This window comes from Pipra filicauda, unplaced genomic scaffold (genome assembly GCF_003945595.2).
Source record: "Pipra filicauda isolate LSUMZ 115617 unplaced genomic scaffold, ASM394559v2 scaffold80_size11013439_pilon, whole genome shotgun sequence".
NCBI lineage: Eukaryota > Metazoa > Chordata > Aves > Passeriformes > Pipridae > Pipra > Pipra filicauda.
In genome coordinates this window covers 8,547,708-8,572,261 of record NW_024104987.1, presented here as the reverse complement: position 1 = coordinate 8,572,261, position 24,554 = coordinate 8,547,708, and the positions used below count along the sequence as shown (strand labels likewise).

At 45.8% G+C, this 24,554-nt stretch overlaps 2 protein-coding genes across 3 annotated transcripts; both read left to right on the top strand.

Annotated features, from left to right (window-relative positions):
• Positions 1-1,036: 1,036 nt before the first annotated feature.
• On the top strand, positions 1,037-24,003 carry LOC113985123. Of its 2 annotated transcripts, none has more exons than XM_039390237.1 (6): positions 1,037-1,316; positions 3,917-4,079; positions 4,775-5,074; positions 5,872-6,039; positions 6,688-6,792; positions 23,266-24,003. In XM_039390237.1, the coding sequence occupies exons 2-6, from the start codon at positions 4,016-4,018 to the stop codon at positions 23,301-23,303; spliced, it is 675 nt and encodes a 224-aa protein (XP_039246171.1). In that variant the 5' UTR covers positions 1,037-1,316; positions 3,917-4,015; the 3' UTR covers positions 23,304-24,003. The 2 variants fall into 2 exon arrangements, with proteins under 2 accessions (XP_039246171.1, XP_027571510.2); XM_027715709.2 differs by lacking the exon at positions 23,266-24,003 and adding an exon at positions 7,611-7,938.
• Positions 9,813-14,307, top strand: LOC113985126. Its single transcript, XM_039390238.1, has 5 exons — positions 9,813-10,003; positions 11,094-11,257; positions 11,946-12,254; positions 13,301-13,468; positions 14,117-14,307. The coding sequence occupies exons 2-5, from the start codon at positions 11,194-11,196 to the stop codon at positions 14,257-14,259; spliced, it is 684 nt and encodes a 227-aa protein (XP_039246172.1). The 5' UTR covers positions 9,813-10,003; positions 11,094-11,193; the 3' UTR covers positions 14,260-14,307.
• Positions 24,004-24,554: the final 551 nt, after the last annotated feature.

The window sequence follows — 24,554 nt, the reverse complement described above, 5'->3', positions numbered from 1 at the left end:
TCTCTTCCACGACAAGGGACCAGGTGCTGCAGCGTTTAGGATAGACCAAGCACTTTAATCCTTCCAGGAGCACTGGTTTCTTCTTGGAGCACAGTTTGCAAAGCTTTGGACCTTTTGGTCTGTGAGTCACACGATAAAAATAGGGACAAAGTGTAATGAAGAAGTGTTTTGGTGAAAGGGTGGACTGTGTACTCGGAGAAAACATTGCTATTTTTAGATCCAGATAAAGTTTATGGCAGCCTGGGAGTGCTGCTTGTGACTGGCTGTGGGACACCTTGCACAGGGCGACTGTGAACTGCAGGGCAATGCTGAGGGAAGAGAAAAGCTTGTTATGGGTGCTGAGGACAACAGTCAAGTCAAGGAAAAGAACTTATGGCTCTGTGGATCTACCTGGGCTTATAGGGAAGAGGGGAAAGGAGAGGGTCAGCCACTCTCCAGGTCACTTTCTTGGCTGTAACCTTGTACTGCTTTGCTGATGGTTAAAATCAACTTGGATAGCTTGACTTGCCTCCTTGCCAGCCTAAAAAACCCCACCCAAAACAGAGATAAGAAAGCAGCAGATTTCACCCTCATCTGTCCCCTGTGCTTATGGGCACTGAACTTTTCCTCCCCCTGTCCTGTGGTGCCAGAGTCAGCTGAGTTTATCATAGAATAGCTCATTAGGGGTTCCTTTGGTTTACCTCTCCCCTCCCCTCTGGTCCCAGTGGCTTGTGGCAAGTTATGTGATGGACACAACTTCAGTCAAAGAGCAGAAGTGCTGCTGCTGCCCTGGGGTGTGTTCTAGCAGGGTATCCTTCAGCACTGATCCCTGCCAGGGAACAAACCAAGCTCAGCACCTCAGATTCTCCTGCTCTGGGCCCCCCTGCAGTGCCAAAGGAGCGCCAGACTCAGGAGCAGATCTCAAATCCAGTCTTTTACATTGCTGTTGCAATGCCCAGAGGGGCAGGGTTTCCGCTCAGGTTTAACCACAAGCAGGTTCCTGGCAAGTTTTTTATGAGGTGTGGTGTTTTTTTCCATGCTTTCCAACTGCAGAATCCCACACAGCAGCTTGGACTTGCCTTGTTGCGTTGCTCAGTGATACTGCTGACCTCAGTCCAGAAGCGAAAGCGAAAATCCATTATGAAATCTAGTTGCATTATAAAGAAGGAGGAGCCCGTCGTGTGCCTTTTTCTCTGGGATCCAAGTGGCTTCTGCATCTCCTGTGCAGGGCTCTGGAAGAGGAGCTGAATGACTGGGAGTTGGAAAGAACTGCTCGGGCACTCGGAGAAGGGAATGGAAGAGGCAGGAAAGCTTCCTCAGGCAAAGCAGCTTTTGAGGTACTCACACTGTCTTCTTCTTTACAGGGTCCTGTCTTACAGTCAGTCTATTCTCTTATGAATCCTTGCTTCCTGGTTTTTAAGTAGACATTTAGAAATGGGCACTAAAATGGCTGTGGCAGGAGGGAAGTGTTTAGTGTGCTGCACATTTTCTCCATAAGGAAGAATGTGTGTTACTGGTGCTTGTGATCTTTCTCACTAAATAACTCCACCTCTGTAGCCCTGGCTGGCAACTTCCACGCAGCTCTGCACTGAATTCACACTGATTGTGTGAGTGCAGAAACCCAGCAGCTTCATCAAGCAACAAAAACCCCAGCCTGGTGGCTCTGGGTTCAGAATGAAACAAAACAGAACCAAACCCACAGAATATTAGTAAATAAGGACAGAGGTTTTGAAATAAAAGAAGTTAAATCAGTGGAACAGTTCATTCATTCTACTCTTACTAATGTGCTGCAAGCATAAAAAAAATTAGTAATGTTTTCTAATGGTTACTGTGGAATTTCTTTTCAGAGCAGTTGGTGGGAAGCCAAAGTGTGCTTTCCATTCAGGATTTTTGCAGAGATTTCTCAGCTCAGCCACAATGTCCTGCTGGTTGCTTTCTCTGCACTGCCTTGTTGGAGCTGTAAAAACAAACTGCAGTCATAGGCTCATTCAGGAAAGAGCTGTTTCATCCCTTCCCATGATTTCATTTTGTTGTTTTTTTTTCCTGTAAAGGCTTGCTGAGAGTGGTATTCAGGAGATCAAAGAGTGAAACTGGTACAGAAAGTGATAGAAAAATTATCTCTTCTTTAAGTACTGCTCCTTTTCTTTGAAAGAACTTAGAGTAGAAAACAAAATCTGTAGGATCTTCTGAAGTTCTTTGGGGCTTATTCTGTTGCAGCCTTACTTCCTTCAGTAGTATTATTTTCTCCAAACTGATCGAAACTTAAGCATTCTCCGTGGGATCTTTGGGGTACCAAATAAATCTTTTAGAAAACGTATTGCATTGTTTACAGCTGGAGAACAGCACTGGAATTTGTGGGTCCATGACTGTGCTTAATGGTTGGCTGGAGAGGGAAGCACATCCAAACCCTGGGGCAGCAGCCCTGCTCTGCCAGCCCCCGTGGCTGGGATTGGGGTGACCCCCCACCACAGCTCTGCTCTGGTCACCTTGGGGGGCCCTGCGGAAGCTGTGCCAGAGGCAGAGGTCAGAAAGCCTGAAAACACCCACTGGAAGGGCAGTGAGCTGTTTAACTTGTGCTGGAGTAGGAATAAGCACAAAAAAATGTGTGAGAATATTCAGGTCTCTTAACTGTTCAGGTCAGTTAAGAGTTAACTTTGAGAGAGGACACTGCTGGAAGTGATGCTGTTGCATTAATGGGTTGGTGGAGCAAGAGGAAATCCTTGCAGGACTGTAGAGGGGAGCAGGAGCTGTGTGTGTAAAGTGGAATCACTGGTCCCTCGTGTGGTGTGAAGTGGAAGTGGACGGATCTCTCCTCGGAAGGTGCGTGTGGGGCAGTGCCAGGACCGGTCCAGCACATCCTATGTGTGGCTGTCAGTGGCCTGAGGCACTGCAGAGGTGTCCCGGGTTTTATTCCGGGGGAACTTCTGCAGCTGGTTCCTGTGCCTGTTGGCAGCTGGAATGGGCTTGCCTTGAGGGTTTTGTTTCTCCTGTATCATCTGGTTTTGGGGTGGAACTCTCAGCAGCTCTAGATTAGCACAGACCATGATAGACAAGCATTTATTAAGTTCTGATGAAGAATTACTGCATAATTAGGAATTAATGCATAATTAATTTGGAAATTTCCTCAAGGTACTTCTCAGGTGGTGACAGCAAAAAAGTTGTTTAATGAAAGCTTCTAATGAAAAGCTCCCAAGAGCAAAGCAGGTTCTGTTTTCCAGAACCAGGCTGATAAAGAAACTTTTAATTTTTTTCAATTTTCTTTTTTCTTATTTGGAAAGTGAAACTTGTATTTTACTAAAACATATTTCACAAAGTCATTCACAGTTTCATTGAAATGACTGAGAATGAACTTCTGACTAAAGCCAGGAGATTTTTTGGAAGGAAATACCAAGTTTACGTTTGTTCATTTGATTTGAACTGGTATTTCCTGTCAGACTTCTAAACTAAAAACAGAGTTCAATTTGACAGTAAATATTTCATCTTACATCAAGTGAAACACTCATTCAGCACAAAATATCTTTCTTATCTAATTTTTTGGTGTGTTTTGGAAGCGACAGCGGGTCAGGCTGTTATTTGTTGCATGTAATGCTGAGGGATGTGTGCAGGGCCACTGTTTGAGGAGCCTGAAGGACCTGGACAAACAGCCTGCTGCCCAACAGGCTCAGGAGGGATTGCCCTTTCCCTGCAGAAGGACCACGTGTCTCCTGCTGCTGTGATTGAGCCAGAGGTGGAAAGGGCTGTGAGTTTGGCACTTGCAAAAGCCATGGTAGTGAGAGCTGAGCAGCAGGAGTGTTCCTTTGCCTTCCATTCCTTCCATTCCAGATGTCTTGGCCAGGAGCAGCCTTACAGCACTTGGCCTGGCAGCTGATTTCTTTTTGTCTGGAGAAAGATAATAAGAGAGAATGGATGCTAAACACTGCATTTAATGTCCCAACAGGAAGATGACTAAGGGAGGAGCCTGGTGAGCCTGACCTGGGACCACAGAGGATCTCAGAGAGCATCCAGCACCGCTGGAGCTGACACCCAGGGCAGCCAGATGGACTCTCCCCACCTCACAGGGTTGTGTTTCCTGCTCCTGGCTGTTGCAGCTCCCTGTCCAAGTGAGTCTCCTTGTATGACCTCAGTGCTTTTCCTTGCACATCAGTAGCTAAAAAACTTTTAGCTGTTCTTAGAAAGCTCAGCTGTGCCCAGTTAAAACTAAAACCAAAAAAGCTCTAGGGTGAGAAAAGAAATTGAGGTGAAGGTGGGTTTGTTTGACCTGTCCCAATGCCCTGTTTTGGGAGGGGTGACTCTTTGGGTGTGTCTGATGTCAGATGAGGCGAGTCCTCTCCTGAAGGACTGGCTTCTCCCCAGGAGAGTCTGGATGAGTAAATCTGCACACTGCACCCAGTGTGTGCAGTCTGGCAGCTGTGAACTTCACTGGTCTTGGGATCTGGCAGTCTGGGATCTGGCAGTCTGGAGAGACACCTGATAGGATTGTGCCAAGGCCTTGGGAAGGAAATGAAACAATAAGAGATGATACATCTGAGCTCAGCAAGAGAAAAGCCTTTCAATTGACTTCCCAAGGTGCCAACTTCCTAGTTTAAAACAGTTACAGCAGTAAGGAAATTATATCCTATTTCTGCCCCCAGATTATCTTGTGGACTGGCCCCAATAGTGTGTTAAATTTGCCCATTGGCAGACAATGTCTCCTAAGCCCTGACCTGACCTGTCCACCCAAACACATCCCATTCTCTAACACTAAACATGTGGAGTAAATTGGTAGAAAATACTTTTTCTTTGTTTTCTCCTTTAGATATTGCCATGCCCAGTGGTCAACCTGCTGAGACAACACATGACCCTTCCTCTGGCAAAACAAATGTGACAGTCTACTACTGTAAAGACTGTGAAATCAACATATGTGAATCAGGCACATTTGAAAGATTTGTAAAAATTGCTGAAACAGAAAACAAGGGGAAAATTGACTTGGTGACCAGGGAAACACACATCCTTGTGTGCTTTCAGCAAGGAAATTCTTATTCTGAAGGAATTTATGGCATCGTCTGGGGAAAATCCGGGGGATTTGGACACTCGTGTGCCATCCTGAATTCTACAGGTATGCTCTGCTGGGGAGCTGGTTATCAACAGATAGGAAATATATTTCTGTGTCAGTTTGTAATGTATGAATCCCACCTCCTTCCATCAGTATAAATTGACTATTTCTCTCCTGTGTTTATGCTCACCAAAATATCTACATGCTGTTAGTCCTGTGAAAAGTTTGGGTGACACTAAAATCTCCCTGGTGAAAACTGGAAGTTGCTGTAGCCAGGGGTGCCTGTGTCCCTTGAGAGGGTAACGGGTGGAGGTGCTGAGTCTGGGATGTGTAGGCAGGAAGGAATTCTCAAGGTTCTCTTGGAAGAGGACTAAGTTCTATAACAGCCCAGTGGGATGCAGGGTCAGTGGGAGATGCACTCCGGGGTCTCTGAGATCTGCACAGCTGCTGGTCTTGCTTGTTCCCCCTCTTTGGTTCCTGTGCAAAAAGGGAGCTGCAAAATTGTGTCCTAATTGTTATTAAAATGGTTTTTAATTGCATCAAGGTAATGCTAAGCTTTTTACCAATGTGTTGGTATTCTTAATTACATGGGAGACCTTCTTTGCCTTCTTGTAACGTTGTATTTCCACTATTGGTTCACAGAACAGTTCATCAGCTTTAGTGAGGAGAAAATCTAAATGTCAGTAGTTGATTTGAACAGCTGGGGAATGAAACATCCCCAACTTGTAGCAGTCATGGCAATCCCCAACTTTCTGTGCTACATGACCCACTTGTTTAACCTATGGACCTCTTCAACCTTTTGAACCCTTGACTGAAGATCTTGATCCGTATTTATAATTAAAACTTCTTTTATCTTTCAGCTTTCTCAGCAAATGGGAGAGGTAGCATCAGTCCTGAGGAGAATAAACTTTGCTGTGAAGCAGAAACAAATATCTGGGAGTCCAATCTTACACTGAAGTGCCACACTGAAATGTCAGGTGCAGAAACTAGAAAAGCACCAGCTGGTATCCTTGGTGAGGAAATTCCAGGTTAATCTCTCCACAAGTTTGTTTTGCCTTTGCTTTGAGAGTGTTTTGCCCAGGGAGCTTGATGTGAACAGAGTTTTACATGGAGCAATGGATACAGGGATGCTGAGGGAAGGTGGTACATGATGAGCATGCAGCCAGTTCCCAAGAATTCCCCTTGGTGGTCAGGGATAAATGAGACTTTGCCTCCATATTAAGTCACCTAAGGTTAGTTTTATATTCAAATTTCTTTCACGATGGAAATCCCTCTTGTCTTCCTTAGTGATGGACAAACAAGTCTTTAAAAACCAGTCAAAGTGGATTTCCTTAATGGCCTTTGAACCCCTCATTAAGGATGGCTCTCACACCTCTTGGTTTGGGGTTTTTTGGATGAGGAAAACATTCATTGGTATCTGTTGTGGTGGGGAGTCAAGAATAAGCTTTGAATTCTGATGAAGTCAGCATTGTTACAGGTATCTTCATTAAGGTATCCTGAGCCAGAGGCTGTTTGTTCTCTCATTCAAAGGTTCCCTCTCTCTTTATCAGCTGTTGTGGGGGACTTTGCTCATGCACCAGGCTCAATTCTTCCGGGGGGTGCTTATGAGGCAGGCTCGTGGCTTGGCATTCCTGCTTGATTCACTGGGCTTCTCTTTCTTTTCTTCTACTCTCCAGGTAGAAGGAGCAACATCGTCATCTCCCTCACATTCCTGCTGTTCCTTGTGCTTTGTGCAGGAATGGTCAGCATGTATTGCTATCGGCAGCATCGGAATACTCAAGGTAATGTCTGACAAATTGTTGGCTTCTTGTGGGTTCCACACCTGGTAGTAAGAAAAACATACAGGGTTTTCTTCCTGGATCTCATCTCCATTATGTTGTCTGGATGGGTTTGTTATGAAAAATAAGCAGAGAATAAATTTCCTCACTGCTCCCTCCTGAAGTGAGGAGGAAGCAATGGCAGGGCTCAGCCTTCCCTCTGGGGGATCCAGGTCCCTGGGTGGAAATAGCTGGGATTGGTTCTGTGGATTGAATAGGGAATCATGTGAATAAAGTCTGGAAACACCAGCCTTTCTCTGTATTACCCTCTGCTCTTCCCTCCTCCCTCCCAACACAGAGACCACCGTGTGCTTCAAGTAAGATAATATTAAACCAATTCTTACTCCAGAAATAGTTGGGCTCCAATACAGACGAGGACTTGGGATGCAACTTTGCTGTCATATGGCAAAGCATCCCACCTGCCATTCCTGGTGGGGATTTGTGGAGAAACACAAGGCCTGTGGGTCTGTCTGAGATGGGTAGCAGTGAGTTGATCAGTAATTGCAGATAAACCTAAACTGGGAAAAAACAACTGCAAGTCTCTTAGTTTTAGTTCTTCCAAAGAAGTCCTTGCCAATGGTGGTACTTTTTCCCTGTTGTTTCCCTAAGACTGTCATAGCATTCCATCAGATCTTTTACTGTTAGGTTGTCTCTAGAATGTTAAAGGTTGGACTCGATGATCTTGGAGGTCTTTTCCAATACAGGCATTTGGATTACAATTCTCACTGAAATCAACCTGTGCCCTTTTTGGCCTCACAGATATTTTTCTTTCAATTCTGCAGCTCTTAGAATAAACAGACAGGCTTCAGATGAAGAGAGCCTCACACAGGCTTGAAAACTATCTACAAGTGAGAAGATCCCTATGCCAGCAGCATCTTCCTCTGTCCTGATGTACAGCAACCAGCTGAAGCAACAGAGCCTGATGTTCCATGAGACCTCCTGGTCCCATATTCACAAATGGTCTGGTTTTCACAAATGCACCTTCACCACATCCACATGTTCACCAAGGACTGTTATTTCCACAATTGTCCAGCTCCAGGCCTTCATGAGCAGCACAAGCAGCACCCTGATCTCCCATTCTCTGCTGGTGCTTGGCTGAGGACAGCAGCCATCACAAGGTGTGTGGCTGACTCAGCAGCACAGCCTCACACCAGCTGAATTATCTCCAGCTGTGTACTCTGCATCCTGGAGATGTCTACTGGGTTTGTCCTCAGCAAGTGCTTTGTGTTTTGCAATATGCATAGATAGGCAAATATTTTTATTCACAGAATTATGGAATGGTTTGGGTTGGAAGGGACCTTAAAGATCATCTGATGAAATAAAAAAAGGACTAACAATACTAAGATGCCTGACTCACCAAATGCCATAATTTTGTAGCTGCAACTTCTTTTGACTGATTTTAGTTTTCAATTTGTGTTACTATACTAGTGACAATAAAACAGCTCCTTAAGAACTGGCTATTCCTTGGTAGCCCTGTATTGATGGTATTGTTATTTGGTCTGTTAATCTCCTTGACAAAGCATCACCATCCCATCATTCCCAAACTCACAATCCAGTATTATTGTCATGATTCATTTCTTAAATATGGCAAAAGCAAAGACAGGGAGTAAGAGATGTCTCCTGGCATCTGCTTTTATATCCAGCAGTGAGTCTTTGTGGGGCTAATTGAAAACTCATTTCACAACCTGCCTGAACTCTCTTTCCTTTACAATAATTGGTGACATTTCTGAGCTTTCAAGCATTCAGGAAATTCTTTGGGAACACTCCCTTCCTTTCTGTATTCCCACAGAGAGCAGTGCCCACAAGAAGAGCTTTTCATCCTAATGGGGAGGGAGCAGGAGCTACATGTGAGCTGTAGCTGGTTCCCCTTTGCTGGTGGTTTTCAGCTCTTGTGCACTGCAGACACACAGAGAGGGTTGTTAAATGTGAAGCCAGGGGCACGTGGGAGGTACGTCCTGTGCTGTAGCTTGGGAATTTATTCCCGTTGTCATTGCCAAGATGCAGATCCAAGCTGCTGGTTTGTGTGCAGGGCTGGTATAATAACTGAAGGTTCAGCTGAAGTAACAGAGCATCTCTCATCTCCTTGCTCCTTACAAAGCCAAGACTTTTGCTTTTGCAGCCACCAATCTAAGCCTGTGGGAACAGTGACAGGCTGAAGTGATTGTACCAGGCAGCCACATTTCCAGTGAGGCCACACCTGGGGGACAGCTGCCTGTGATATTCTGTGATTCTGTGAAAACCTTACTAGAAATATCCATTGCTGAATGTTGCTGTAGTCACTGAGAGTGCAAACTGGAGGCACACTTTGGGAAAAGGGTGTGAATCTCTGAGGGAAACAGGCTGAAGAAAAAGATGTCTCCAAACAGTCACCCCATTTCCCCCATCACCACTGACAAGAACTTGAAAGGATTGCTATCTTGCATCACTGATTCCTGCCAGGAGAGCAAGCCGACCTGTCCACCGCAGATTCTGCTGCCCTTGGAGCCCTTGCATGGCAAAGTGTGTCAGACCCCGAAGCAGATCTCTGTTGCAAACCCTCAGCAGGTCCCTGGGAGGTTTTTTTGCGGGTGTGGTTTTTTCAATGCTTTTTAATTGAGGAGTCCCTGCCAGCAGCCTTGTTTGCCTTGTTCGGTGGCACTGCTGACCTCAGTCCATAAGTGAAAGTAAGAATCCAGTTGTTTGTGCCCTCGAGGTTATCTAATAATGAAATCAGGGACCGGTAGGGTGTCTTTTCCTCTGGGCTGTGACTGCCGATTTTCTGTGCAGCATTTCTTGGAAGAGGACCTGAAACTGGGAAATGGAAAACGTGCTTGAGCACTTTCTTGGGCAGGAACAACTTCCGAGGTACGCCTTCTCTTCTGTCTGGCAGCCAGTCTGTTCTCTTACAAATTGTTGCTTTTTCTTTCTGTTTCTTATGGTTTAGCTTCACCCCATCATATGGGGCAGGGAGGGAAGAAGGTCGACAGAAATGCCCCGAGCACTTAAGAGAATAAAAGCTGCCAACACGAGGGGACCTCGCTGTGCTTTGCTCCTGGGACTGCAGCTGAGAGGGAGGGTCCGGCCTCTGCCCCCCCGGAGCCGTCCTGTATCCCCGGGGCCGTCCTGCACCCCGGCTTTGGGGAAGGAGCCTCCCGTTCCCCACGGCCGCCGGCAAGGGGAGTCCCGTCTGTGCCCGGTGAGCGCCGTCGCTTCCCTCTGCGGTGACAACCCCCGCGGCTCTGCTCCCCTTGCTCCCTGCTCCCCTTGCTCCCTGCTCCCCTTGCTCCCTGCTCCCCTGGCTCCCTGCTCCCCTGGCTCCCTGCTCCCTGCAGAGGCATCCCAGGTTTTGTTCCGCAGGAATTTTCGCAGCCGGTCTCCAAGACCGGGTCCTGTGCCTGTCGGCAGCTGGAATGGGTTTGTCTTGCGGGTTGTGTTCCTCCTGCATAATGTGTGTTTGGGAATTGCAGTGGGGCTCTCAGCAGCTCTAAGGTAGCACAGACCATGAGAGAGAAGCAGATCATTCTGCTGGTTATCAACTAACTTGTAGAAGAGAATTTCATGGGGGATGCTGTGAGGGAGTGAGTTGAGTGCCTGTGTGGTGCTTAGTTGCCAGCTGGGCTTAAAGTACAGCACTCCATTAGAAGATGAAACTTGTGTTTTACTAAAAGAAGTAAAGGCAAGTTTTACTAAACATACTTCACAAAGTCATGACAGTTGAATTGGAATGATTAAAGATTAATTTCTGACTAAATGGAAGCTGGGTTTTGAAAATAAATACTAATATCTTTGTTCGTTTGATTTGAAAAGGGATTTCCATCAGATCTTCTAAATTAACATATTAGGTCAAGCAAAACCCTCATTCAACACAAAGCATCTTGCATATCTAATTTTGTGTGTGTGTTTTCCAAGCAACAGCAAGTTTGTGTTGCATGTAATGCTGAGGGATGTGTGCAGGGCCACTGTTTGAGGAGTCTGAAGGACCTGGACACAGAGCCTCTTGCCCAACAGGCTCAGGAGGGATTGCCCTTTCCCTGCAGAAGGACCACGTGTCTCCTGCTGCTGTGATTGAGCCAGAGGTGGAAAGGGGTGTGAGTTTGGCACTTGCAAAAGCCATTGTAGTGACAGCTGAGCAGCAGGAGTGTTCCTTTGCCTTCCATTCCTTCCATTCCAGATGTCTTGGCCAGGAGCAGCCTTACAGCACTTGGCCTGGCAGCTGATTTCTTTTTGTCTGGAGAAAGATAATAAGAGATAATGGATGCTAAACACTGCATTTAATGCCCCAACAGGAAGATGACTAAGGGAGGAGCCTGGTGAGCCTGACCTGGGACCACAGAGGATCTTGGAGAGCATCCAGCACCACTGGAACTGAGCACCCAGGGCAGCCAGATGGACTCTCCCCACCTCATGGGGTTGTGTTTCCTGCTCCTGGCTGTTGCAGCTCCCTGTCCAAGTGAGTCTCCTTGTATGACCTCAGTGCTTTTCCCTGCACATCAGTAGCTAGAAAACTTTTAGCTGTTCTTAGAAAGCTCAGCTGTGCCCAGTTAAAGCTAAAACCACAAAAGCTCTAGTGTGAGAAAAGAAATTGAGGTGAAGGTGGGTTTGTTTGACCTGTCCCAATGCCCTGTTTTGGGAGGGGTGACTCTTTGGGTGTGTCTGATGTCAGATGAGGCGAGTCCTCTCCTGAAGGACTGGCTTCTCCCCAGGAGAGTCTGGATGAGTAAACCTGCACACTGCACCCAGTGTGTGCAGTCTGGCAGCTGTGAACTTCACTGGTCTTGGGATCTGGCAATCTGCTGGAGGGACACCTGATAGGATTGTGCCAAGGCCTTGGGAAGGAAAGGAAACAAGAAGAGATGATACATCTGAGCTCAGCAAGAGAAAAACCTTTCAGTTGACTTCCCAAGGTGCCAACTTCCTAGTTTAAAACAGTTGCAGCAGTAAGGAAATCATATCCTATTTCTACCCAAATTATCTTGTGGACTGGCCCCAATACTGTGCATACTTGCCCATTGGCAGACAATGTCTCCTAAGCCCTGACCTGACCTGTCCACCCAAACTCATCCCATTCTCTAACACTAAACATGTGGTAGAAAATAATAACCTGGTAGAAATTACTTTTTCTTTGTTTTCTCCTTTAGATATTGCCATGCCCAGTGGTCACCCTGCTGAGAGGACACATGACTCTTCCTCTGGCAAAATAAAGGTGTCAGTCTTCTACTGTAAAGACTGTGAAATCAACATATGTGAATCAGGCAGATTTGAAAGATTTGTAAAAATTGCTGAAACAGAAAACGAGGTGTTTTCAGATGGAATAATTGAGTTAGTGACCAAGGAAAAACAAATCATTATGTGCTTCCGGCAAGGAAATACTTCTGAAGGAATTTCTGACATCATCTGCCTGAAAATGGTGGGAGTGAGATACTTGTGTGGCATCCTGAATTCTACAGGTATGCTCTGCTGGGAGCCTGGATATCAACAGATGGGAAACATATTTCTGGTTATGAAAGTGAACTGTTGGAGACTTGTGCAGACAGTGATGTTCATGAGTAAACTTACATGACAGAATGAGTTTCTTCTCTTAAAAAAAGTCAAATAATTCAGACTAATAAATTGAATTCTCTCAGGTCAGACACTGTTTAAAACTACACTAGTAGGGATTCAGATAAACACATATTACTCTGAATTATACAGGCTTTTTTTTTTTTTGCCTTTTTTTTTTTAGCACCAATTCTCATGGTCAAATTCTGTGTCAGATTGTAATGTACAAATCCCACCTGCTTTGGTTAGTACAAATTGACTATTTCTCTCCTGTGTTTATGCTCACCAAAATATCTACATGCTGTTAGTCCTGTGAAAAGTTTGGGTGACACTAAAACCTCCCTGGTGAAAACTGGAAGTTGCTGTAGCCATGGGTGCCTGTGTCCCTTGAGAGGGTAACGGGTGGAGGTGCTGAGTCTGGGATGTGTAGGCAGGAAGGAGTTCTCAAGGTTCTCTTGGAAGAGGACTAAATTATATAATCCCAGTGGGATGCAGGGTCAGTGGGAGATGCACTCCGGGGTCTCTGAGATCTGCACAGCTGCTGGTCTTGCTTGTTCCCCCTCTTCGGTTCCTGTGGGTAAAAGGGAGCTGCAAAATTGTGTCCTAATTGTTACTAAAATGGATTTTAATTGCATCAAGGTAATGCTAAGCTTTTTACCAATGTGTTGGTATTCTTAATTACATGGGAGACCTTCTTTGCCTTCTTGTAACATTGTATTTCCACTATTGGTTCACAGAACAGTTCATCAGCTTTAGTGAGGAGAAAATCTCAATGTCAGTAGTTTATTTGAACAGCTGGGGAATGAAACATCCCCAACTTGTAGCAGTCAAGGCAATCTCCACCCTTCTGTGCTACATGATCCACTTGTTTAACCTATGGACCTCTTCAACCTTTTGAACCCTTGACTGAAGATCTTGATCCATATTTATAATTAAAACTTCTTTTATCTTTCAGCTTTCTCAGCAAATGGGAGAGGTAGCATCAGTCCTGAGGAGAATAAACTTTGCTGTGAAGCAGAAACAAATATCTGGGAGTCCAATCTTACACTGAAGTGCCACACTGAAATGTCAGGTGCAGAAACTAGAAAAGCACCAGCTGGTATCCTTGGTGAGGAAATTCCAGGTTAATCTCTCCACAAGTTTGTTTTGCCTTTGCTTTGAGAGTGTTTTGCCCATAGAGCTTGATGTGAACAGAGTTTTACATGGAGCAATGGATACAGGGATGCTGAGGGAAGGTGGTACATGATGAGCATGCAGCCAGTTCCCAAGAATTCCCCTTGGTGGTCAGGGATCAATGAGACTTTGCCTCCATATTAAGTCACCTGAAGTTATTTTTATATGCAAATTTCTTTCATGGTGGAAATTGTTGTTGTCTTCCTTAGGGCATGGACAAACAGGTCTTTAAAAACCAGTGAAAATGGATGTCCTTAATGGCCTTTGAACCCCTCATTAAGGATGGCTCTCACACCTCTTGGTTTGGGGTTTTTTGGATGAGGAAAACATTTATGGTATCTGTTGTGGTGGGGAGTCAAGAATAAGCTTTGAATTCTGATGAAGTCAGCATTGTTACAGATTTCTTCATTAAGGTATCCTGAGCCAGAGGCTGTTTGTTCTCTCATTCAAAGGTTCCCTCTCTCTTTATCAGCTGTTGTGGGGGACTTTGCTCATGCACCAGGCTCAGTTGTTCAGGGTGGTGCTTCTGAGGCAGGCTCATGGCTTGGCATAACTGCTTGATTCACTGGGCTTCTCTTTATTTTCTCCTCCTCTCCAGGTAATCCTGAATTTCCCACCAGCAAAAAGGACATCATCATCATCATCATCTCTGTCACATACCTGCTGTTCCTTGTGGTTTATGCAGCAATGGTCAGCATGTATTACTATCGGTGGTATCGGATTATTCAAGGTAATGTCTGACAAATTGTTGGTTTCCTGTGGGTTCCACACCTGGTAGTAAGAAAAACATACAGGGTTTTCTTCCTGGATCTCATCTCCATTATGTTGTCTGGATGGGTTTGTTATGAAAAATAAGCACAGAATAAATTTCCTCACTGCTCCCTCCTGAAGTGAGGAGGAAGCAATGGCAGGGCTCAGCCTTCCCTCTGGGGGATCCAGTTCCCTGGAGTGATCCCAGACTGTGCAACTCCCCCTGCAGACACATGTCCCAGCCCAGGAGACTGATGGACATCCAGGTGTGAGCTGACAGGTCCTTTAGGAGAATGGTTCCCACTCACAGCTCTGCCCACCAAAGAGCCACCTTTAATTTAAGAGAAAATATTTTCCTAAATGTTGCCAGGAGGGAAGTTTGTGTTGCAAACAAATATGGGTGGAAATAGCTGGGATTGGTTCTGTGGAGTGAATAGGGAATCATGTGAATAAAATCTGGAAACACCAGCCTTCCTCTGTATTACCCTCTGCTCTTCCCTCCTCCCTCCCAACACAGAGACCACCGTGTGCTTCAAGTGAGATAATATTAAACCACCTCTTACTCCAGAAATAGTTGGGCTCCAATACAGACTAGGACTTGGGATGCAACTGTGCTGTCATATGGCAAAGCATCCCACCTGCCATTCCTGGTGGGGATTTGTGGAGAAACACAAGGCCTGTGGGTCTGTCTGAGATGGGTAGCAGTGAGTTGATCAGTAATTGCAGATAAACCTAAACTGGGAAAAAACAACTGCAAGTCTGTTAGTTTTAGTTCTTCCAAAGAAGTCCTTGCCAATGCTGGTACTTTTTCCCTGTTGTTTCCCTAAGACTGTCATAGCATTCCATCAGATCTTTTACTGTTAAGTTGTCTCTAGAATGTTAAAGGTTGGACTCGATGATCTTGGTGGTCTTTTCCAACCTAAACGGTTCTCTGATTGTATTCTAAGATTTCCCTTTAGGGAGTTTAATTAGAGTCAGTGATGAAATCACAGTGCCACTACAGGGGCAGGAGGATACTCAGTGAAGGACTAGATGTGTTTTCAGCTTTCAGAGCAAGAGGTGGTCCAGTAGCAGATGGGACAGGGGAGATGCCTGGAGGACTTCCCACTGCAGATCTCCGAGCCTAAATACAGGCATTTGGATTACAATTCTCACTGAAATCAACCTGTGCCCTTTTTGGCCTCACAGATATTTTTCTTTCAGCTCTGCAGCTCTTAATAACACAGACTTCAGATGAAGAAAGCCTCACATCTTTGAAAAGGATCTACAGATGAGAAGACCTCTGTGCCAGCAGCAACTTTCTCTGTCCTGATGCACACAACCAGCTGAAGCAACAGAGGCTGATGTTCCATGAGACCTCCTGGTCCCATATTCACAAATGGTCTGGTTTTCACAAATGCACCTTCACCACATTCATATGTTCACCAAGGACTGTAATTTCCACAATTGTCCAGCTCCAGGCCTTCATGAGCAGCACAAGCAGCACCCTGGATCTCCCATCCTCTGCTGGTGCTTGGCTGAGGACAGCAGCCATCACAAGGTGTGTGGCTGACTCAGCAGCACAGCCTTAAACCAGCTGAATTATCTCCAGCTGTGTGCTCTGCTTTCTGGAGATGTCTACTGGGTTTGTCCTCAGCAAGTGCTTTGTGTTTTGCAATATGCATAGATAGGCAAATATTTTTATTAACAGAATTATGGAATGGTTTGGGTTGGAAGGGACCTTAAAGATCATCTGATGAAATAAAAAAAGGACTAACAATACTAAGATGCCTAACTGACCACATGCCATAAAGATCATAATATGGAATAAAAAAAGGACTAACAATACTAAGATGCCTGACTCACCAAATGCCATAATTTTGTAGCTGCAACTTCTTTTGACTGACTTTAGTTTTCAATTTGTCTTACTATACTAGTGACAATAAAAAAGCTCCTTAAGATCTGGCTATTCCTTGGTAGTCCTGTATTGATGGTATTGTTATTTGGTCTGTTAATCTCCTTGACAAAGCATCACCATCCCATCATTCCCAAACTCACAAGCCAGTATTATTGTCATGATTCATTTCTTACATATGGCAAAAGCAAAGACAGGGAGTAAGAGATGTCTCCTGGCATCTGCTTTTCCAGCCAGCAGTGAGCCTTTGTGGGGCTAATTGAAAGCTCATTTCACAACCTGCCTGAACTCTCTTTCCTTTACAATAATTGGTGACATTTCTGAGCTTTCAAGCACTCAGGAAATTCTTGGGGAACCCTCCCTTCCCTTCTGTATTTCCACAGAGAGTGTTGCCCACAAGAAGAGCTTTTCATCCTAATGGGGAGGGAGCAGGAGCTACATGTGAGCTGTAGCTGGTTCCCCTTTGCTGGTGGTTTTCAGCTCTCGTGCACTGCAGACACACAGAGAGGGCTGTTAAATGTGAAGCCAGGGGCACGTGGGAGGTACGTCCTGTGCTGTAGCTTGGGAGTTTATTCCTGTTGTCATTGCCAAGATGCAGATCCAAGCTGCTGGTTTGTGTGCAGGGCTGGTATAATAACTGAAGGTTCAGCTGAAGTAACAGAGCATCTCTCATCTCCTTGCTCCTTACAAAGCCAAGGCTTTTGCATTTGCAGCCCCCAATCTAAGCCTGTGGGAACAGTGACAAACTGAAGTGATTGTACCAGGCAGCCACATTTCCAGTGAGGCCACACCTGGGGGACAGCTGCCTGTGATATTCTGTGATTCTGTGAAAACCTTACTAGAAATATCCATTGCTGAATGTTGCTGTAGTCACTGAGAGTGCAAACTGGAGGCACACTTAGGGAAAAGGGTGTGAATCTCTGAGGGAAACAGGCTGAAGAAAAAGATGTCTCCAAACAATCACCCCTTTCCCCCCCATCACTATTAACAAGAACTTGAAAGGATTGCTATCTTGCATCACTGATTCCTGCCAGGAGAGCAAGCCGACCTGTCCACTGCAGATTATTCTGCTGCCCTTGGAGCCCTTGCATGGCAAAGTGTGTCAGACCCCGAAGCAGATCTCTGTTGCAAACCCTCAGCAGGTCCCTGGGAGGTTTTTTTGCGGGTGTGGTTTTTTCAATGCTTTTTAATTGAGGAGTCCCTGCCAGCAGCCTTGTTTGCCTTGTTCGGTGGCACTGCTGACCTCAGTCCATAAGTGAAAGTAAGAATCCAGTTGTTTGTGCCCTCGAGGTTATCTAATAATGAAATCAGGGACCGGTAGGGTGTCTTTTCCTCTGGGCTGTGACTGCCGATTTTCTGTGCAGCATTTCTTGGAAGAGGACCTGAAACTGGGAAATGGAAAGGCTGCTAGGGCACTTTCTTGGGCAGGAACAACTTCCGAGGTACGCCTTCTCTTCTTCTTTAAGGGTTCCTGTCTGGCAGCCAGTGTGTTCTCTTACAGATTGTTGCTTTTTCTTTCTGTTTCTTATGGTTTAGCTTCACCCCATCATGTGGGGCAGGGAGGGAAGAAGGTCGACAGAAATGCCCCGAGCACTTAAGAGAATAAAAGCTGCCAACACGAGGAGACCTCGCTGTGCTTTGCTCCTGGGACTGCAGCTGAGAGGGAGGGTCCGGCCTCTGCCCCCCCGGAGCCGTCCTGCATCCCCGGGGCCGTCCTGCACCCCGGCTTTGGGGAAGGAGCCTCCCGTTCCTCACGGCCGCCGGCAAGGGGAGTCCCGTCTGTGCCCGGTGAGCGCCGTCGCTTCCCTCTGCGGTGACAACCCCCGCGGCTCTGCTCCCCTTGCTCCCTGCTCCCCTTGCTCCCTGCTCCCCTGGCTCCCTGCTCCCCTGGCTCCCTGCTCCCTGCAGAGGCATCCCAGGTTTTGTTCCGCAGGAATTTTCGCAGCCGGTCTCCAAGACCGGGTCCTGTGCCTGTCGGCAGCTGGAATGGGTTTGTCTTGCGGGTTGTGTTTCTCCTGCATAATGTGTGTTTGGGAATTGCAGTGGGGCTCTCAGCAGCTCTAAGGTAGCACAGACCATGAGAGAGAAGCAGATCATTCTGCAGGTTATCAAGTAGCTTGTAGAAGAGAATTTCCTCAGGAACAGTCAGCATGGATTCACCAAGGAGGAAATGATGCTTGACCAATCTGATGCCTTCTATGATGGCATGGCAGGATGGGTTGATGAGGGGAGAGCAGTGGATGTTGTCTACCTCGACTCCAGCAAGGCTTTTGACACTGTCTCCCACTTACCAGTCTTCATAGGTAAGCTCAGGAAATGTGGATTAGATGAATGGACGGTGAGGTGGATGAAGAACTGGGTGAATGGCAGAGCTCAGAGGGTTGTGATCAGGTAGAATCCAGTTGGAAGCCTGTAGTCACTGGTATTCCCCAGGGATCAGTACTGGGTCCTGTCTTACTCGGCTTGTTTATCACCAATTTGGGCAAAGGGATAGAATGTATCCTCAGCAAGTTTGCTGGTGCTACAAAACTGGGAGGGGGTGGCTGGTAGACCTGGAGGCTGTGCTGCCATTCCTCAGGACCTTGATAAGCTGGAGAGCTGGGTGGAGAGGAACCTAATGAGGTTCAACAAGGGCAAGGGTAGATCCTGCGCCTGGGGAGAAATAACTCCAAGTACCAGTAGAGTTGAGGACTAACCCACTAGAGGGCAGCTCTGCCGAGAAGGACCTGAGAGTCTTGGTGGATGATAAGGTGACTATGAGCCAGCAGTGCCCTTGTGGCCAGGAGGGCCAATGGTATCCTGGGGTGCATTGGGGAGAGTGTGGCCAGCAGGCTGAGGGACGTGATCCTGCCTACTCAGGCTGAACTCAGCCCTAGGGAGGGCGCAGAACTATGTTGCAATTATTTAACCATTCTTATCCCAACCTAAAGGCTTTACTTTTGACTCTCTTCCCCATTCCACTGGGGTGGGGATGCTGTGAGGGAGTGAGTTGATGTCTTGGCCAGGAGCAGCCTTACAGCACTTGGCCTGGCAGCTGATTTCTTTTTGTCTGGAGAAAGATAATAAGAGAGAATGGATGCTAAACACTGCATTTAATGTCCCAACAGGGAGAAGACTGAGGGAGCAGCCTGATGAGCCTGACCTGGGACCAAAGAGGATCTCAGAGAACATCCAGCACCACTGGAGCTGAGCACCCAGGGCAGCCAGATGGACTCTCCCCACCTCACAGGGTTGTGTTTCCTGCTCCTGGCTGTTGCAGCTCCCTGTCCAAGTGAGTCTCCTTGTATGACCTCAGTGCTTTTCTAATAACTTTTAGCTGTTCTTAGAAAGCTCAGCTGTGCCCAGTTAAAACTAAGACCACAAAAGCTCTAGGGTGAGAAAAGAAATTAAGGTGAAGGTGGGTTTGTTTGACCTGTCCCAATCTCCTGTTTTGGGAGGGGTGACTCTTTGGGTCTGTCTGATGTCAGATGAGGCGAGTCCTCTCCTGAAGGACTGGCTTTTTCCAGTGTCTCCTAAGCCCTGACCAGACTTGTCCACCCAAACTCATCCCATTCTCTAACACTAAAGATGTGGGGAGTAACCTGGTGGGAAATACTTTTTCTTTGTTTTCTCCTTTAGATATTGCCATGCCCAGTGGTCACCCTTCTGAGAGGACACATGAGTCTTCCTCTGGCAAAACAAAGGTGACAGTCTTCTACTGTAAAGGCTGTGCAATGAGCATATGTGAATCAGGAAGTTTTGTAAGATTTGTAAAAATTGCTGAAACAGAAAACAAGGTGTTTTCAGATGGAATAATTGAGTTGGTGAGCAGGGAAAAACACATCCTTATGTGCTTTCAGCAAGGAAATACTTTTTCTGAAGGAATTTATGGCATCGTCTGGGTAAAAACCGGGGGATTTGGACACTCGTGTGCCATCCTGAATTCTACAGGTATGATCTGCTGGGGAGCTGGTTATCAACAGATGGGAAACATATTTCTGGTGATGAAAGTGAACTGTTATACACTTGTGCAGACAGTGATGTTCATGAGTAAACTAACTTGACAGAATGAGTTTCTTCTCTTAAAAAAAATAATTCAGAAAATGAATTGAATTCTTTCAGGTCAGACACTGCTTAAAACTAGACTAGTAGGGATTCAGATAAACACATATTATTCTGATTTAGACAGGCTTTTTTTTTCTGGCATTTTTTTTGTTTGAACATCAATTATCATGGTCAAATTCTGTGTCAGTTTGTAATGTATGAATCCCACCTCCTTCCATCAGTATAAATTGACTATTTCTCTCCTGTGTTTTTGCTCACCAAAATATCTACATGCTGTTAGTCCTGTGAAAAGTTTGGGTGACACTAAAACCTCCCTAGTGAAAATTGGAAGTCGCTGTAGCCATGGGTGCCTGTGTCCCTTGAGAGGGTAATGGGTGGAGGTGCTGAGTCTGGGATGTGTAGGCAGGAAGGAGTTCTCAAGGTTCTCTTGGAAGAGGACTAAGTTCTATAACGGCCCAGTGGGATGCAGGGTCAGTGGGAGATGCACTCCGGGGTCTCTGAGATCTGCACAGCTGCTGGTCTTGCTTGTTCCCCCTCTTTGGTTCCTGTGCAAAAAGGGAGCTGCAAAATTGTGTCCTAATTGTTATTAAAATGGTTTTTAATTGCATCAAGGTAATGCTAAGCTTTTTACCAATGTGTTGGTATTCTTAATTACATGGGAGACCTTCTTTGCCTTCTTGTAACGTGAGTATTTCCACTATTGGTTCACAGAACAGTTCATCAGCTTTAGTGAGGAGAAAATCTAAATGTCAGTAGTTGATTTGAACAGCTGGGGAATGAAACATCCCCATTGCCAGTCATGGCAATCCCCACCCTTCTGTGCTACATGATCCACTTGTTCAACCTATGAACCTCTTCAACCTTTTGAACCCTTGATTGAAGATCTTGATCCATATTTATAATTAAAACTTCTTTTATCTTTCAGCTTTCTCAGCAAATGGGAGAGGTAGCATCAGTCCTGAGGAGAATAAACTTTGCTGTGAAGCAGAAACAAATATCTGGGAGTCCAATCTTACACTGAAGTGCCACACTGAAATGTCAGGTGCAGAAACTAGAAAAGCACCAGCTGGTATCCTTGGTGAGGAAATTCCAGGTTAATCTCTCCACAAGTTTGTTTTGCCTTTGCTTTGAGAGTGTGTTGCCCATAGAGCTTGATGTGAACAGAGTTTTACATGGAGCAATGGATACAGGGATGCTGAGGGAAGGTGGTACATGATGAGCATGCAGCCAGTTCCCAAGAATTCCCCTTGGTGGTCAGGGATAAATGAGACTTTGCCTCCATATTAAGTCACCTGAAGTTATTTTTATATGCAAATTTCTTTCATGGTGGAAATCGTTGTTGTCTTCCTTAGTGATGGACAAACAGGTCTTTAAAAACCAGTCAAAGTGGATTTCCTTAATGGCCTTTGAACCCCTCATTAAGGATGGCTCTCACACCTCTTGGTTTGGGGTTTTTTGGAAGAGGAAAACATTCATGGTATCTGTTGTGGTGGGGAGTCAAGGATAAGCTTTGAATTCTGATGAAGTCAGCACTGTTACAGGTATCTTCATTAAGGTATCCTGAGCCAGAGGCTGTTTGTTCTCTCATTCAAAGGTTCCCTCTCTCTTTATCAGCTGTTGTGGGGGACTTTGCTCATGCACCAGGCTCAGTTGTTCAGGGTGGTGCTTCTGAGGCAGGCTCGTGGCTTGGCATTCCTGCTTGAATCACTGGGCTTCTCTTTCTTTTCTCCTCCTCTCCAGGTAATCCTGAATTTCCCACCAGCAAAAAAAACATCACCATCATCATCTCTGTCACATTCCTGCTGTTCCTTGTGCTTTGTGCAGGAGGGGTCACTGCATATTGCTATTGGCGGCATTTGATTATTCAAGGTACTGTCTGACAAATTGTTGGTTTCCTGTGGGTTTTCTTCCTGGATCTCATCTCCATTATGTTGTCTGGATGGGTTTGTTATGAAAAATAAGCACAGAATAAATTTCCTCACTGCTCCCTCCTGAAGTGAGGAGGAAGCAATGGCAGGGCTCAGCCTTCCCTCTGGGGGATCCAGTTCCCTGGAGTGATCCCAGACTGTGCAGCTCCCCCTGCAGACACATGTCCCAGCCCAGGAGACTGATGGACATCCAGGTGTGAGCTGACAGGTCCTTTAGGAGAATGGTTCCCACTCACAGCTCTGCCCACCAAGGAGCCACCTTTAATTTAAGAAAGAATATTTTCCTAAATGTGGCCAGGAGGGAAGTTTGTGTTGCAAACTAATATGGGTGGAAATAGCTGGGATTGGTTCTGTGGAGTAAGTAGGGAATCATGTGAATAAAATCTGGAAACACCAGCCTTCCTCTGTATTACCCTCTGCTCTTCCCTCCTCCCTCCCAACACAGAGACCACCGTGTACTTCAAGTGAGATAATATTGAACCACTTCTTACTCCAGAAATAGTTGGGCTCCAATACAGACGAGGGCTTGGGATGCAACTGTGCTGTCATATGGCAAAGCATCCCACCTGCCATTCCTGGTGGGGATTTGTGGAGAAACACAAGGCCTGTGGGTCTGTCTGAGATGGGTAGCAGTGAGTTGATCAGTAATTGCAGATAAACCTAAACTGGGAAAAAACAACTGCAAGTCTCTTAGTTTTAGTTCTTCCAAAGAAGTCCTTGCCAGTGCTGGTACTTTTTCCCTGTTGTTTCCCTAAGACTGTCATAGCATTCCATCAGATCTTTTACTGTTAGGTTGTCTCTAGAATGTTAAAGGTTGGACTCGATGATCTTGGTGGTCTTTTCCAACCTAAACGGTTCTCTGATTGTATTCTAAGATTTCCCTTTAGGGAGTTTAATTAGAGTCAGTGATGAAATCACAGTGCCACTACAGGGGCAGGAGGATACTCAGTGAAGGACTAGATGTGTTTTCAGCTTTCAGAGCAAGAGGTGGTCCAGTAGCAGATGGGACAGGGGAGATGCCTGGAGGACTTCCCACTGCAGATCTCCGAGCCTAAATACAGGCATTTGGATTACAATTCTCACTGAAATCAACCTGTGCCCTTTTTGGCCTCACAGATATTTTTCTTTCAGCTCTGCAGCTCTTAATAACACAGAGAGGCTTCAGATGAAGAAAGCCTCACATCTTTGAAAAGGATCTACAGATGAGAAGACCTCTGTGCCAGCAGCAACTTTCTCTGTCCTGATGCACACAACCAGCTGAAGCAACAGAGGCTGATGTTCCATGAGACCTCCTGGTCCCATATTCACAAATGGTCTGGTTTTCACAAATGCACCTTCACCACATTCATATGTTCACCAAGGACTGTAATTTCCACAATTGTCCAGCTCCAGGCCTTCATGAGCAGCACAAGCAGCACCCTGGATCTCCCATCCTCTGCTGGTGCTTGGCTGAGGACAGCAGCCATCACAAGGTGTGTGGCTGACTCAGCAGCACAGCCTTAAACCAGCTGAATTATCTCCAGCTGTGTGCTCTGCTTTCTGGAGATGTCTACTGGGTTTGTCCTCAGCAAGTGCTTTGTGTTTTGCAATATGCATAGATAGGCAAATATTTTTATTCACAGAATTATGGAATGGTTTGGGTTGGAAGATCATCTGATGAAATAAAAAAAGGACTAACAATACTAAGATGCCTGACTCACCAAATGCCATAAAGATCATAATATGGAATAAAAAAAGGACTAACAATACTAAGATGCCTGACTCACCAAATGCCATAATTTTGTAGCTGCAACTTCTTTTGACTGATTTTAATCTTCAATTTGTGATACTATACTAGTGACAATAAAACAACTCCTTAAGATCTGGCTATTCCTTGGTAGTCCTGTATTGATGGTATTGTTATTTGGTCTGTTAATCTCCTTGACAAAGCATCACCATCCCATCATTCCCAAACTCACAAGCCAGTATTATGGTCATGATTCATTTCTTACATATGGCAAAAGCAAAGACAGGGAGTAAGAGATGTCTCCTGGCATCTGCTTTTATAGCCAGCAGTGAACCTTTGTGGGGCTAATTGAAAGCTCATTTCACAACCTGCCTGAACTCTCTTTCCTTTACAATAATTGGTGACATTTCTGAGCTTTCAAGCATTCAGGAAATTCTTGGGGAACCCTCCCTTCCCTTCTGTATTCCCACAGAGAGTGTTGCCCACAAGAAGAGCTTTTCATCCTCTTGGGGAGGGAGCAGGAGCTACATGTGAGCTGTAGCTGGTTCCCCTTTGCTGGTGGTTTTCAGCTCTTGTGCACTGCAGACACACAGAGAGGGTTGTTAAATGTGAAGCCAGGGGCACGTGGGAGGTACGTCCTGTGCTGTAGCTTGGGAATTTATTCCCGTTGTCATTGCCAAGATGCAGATCCAAG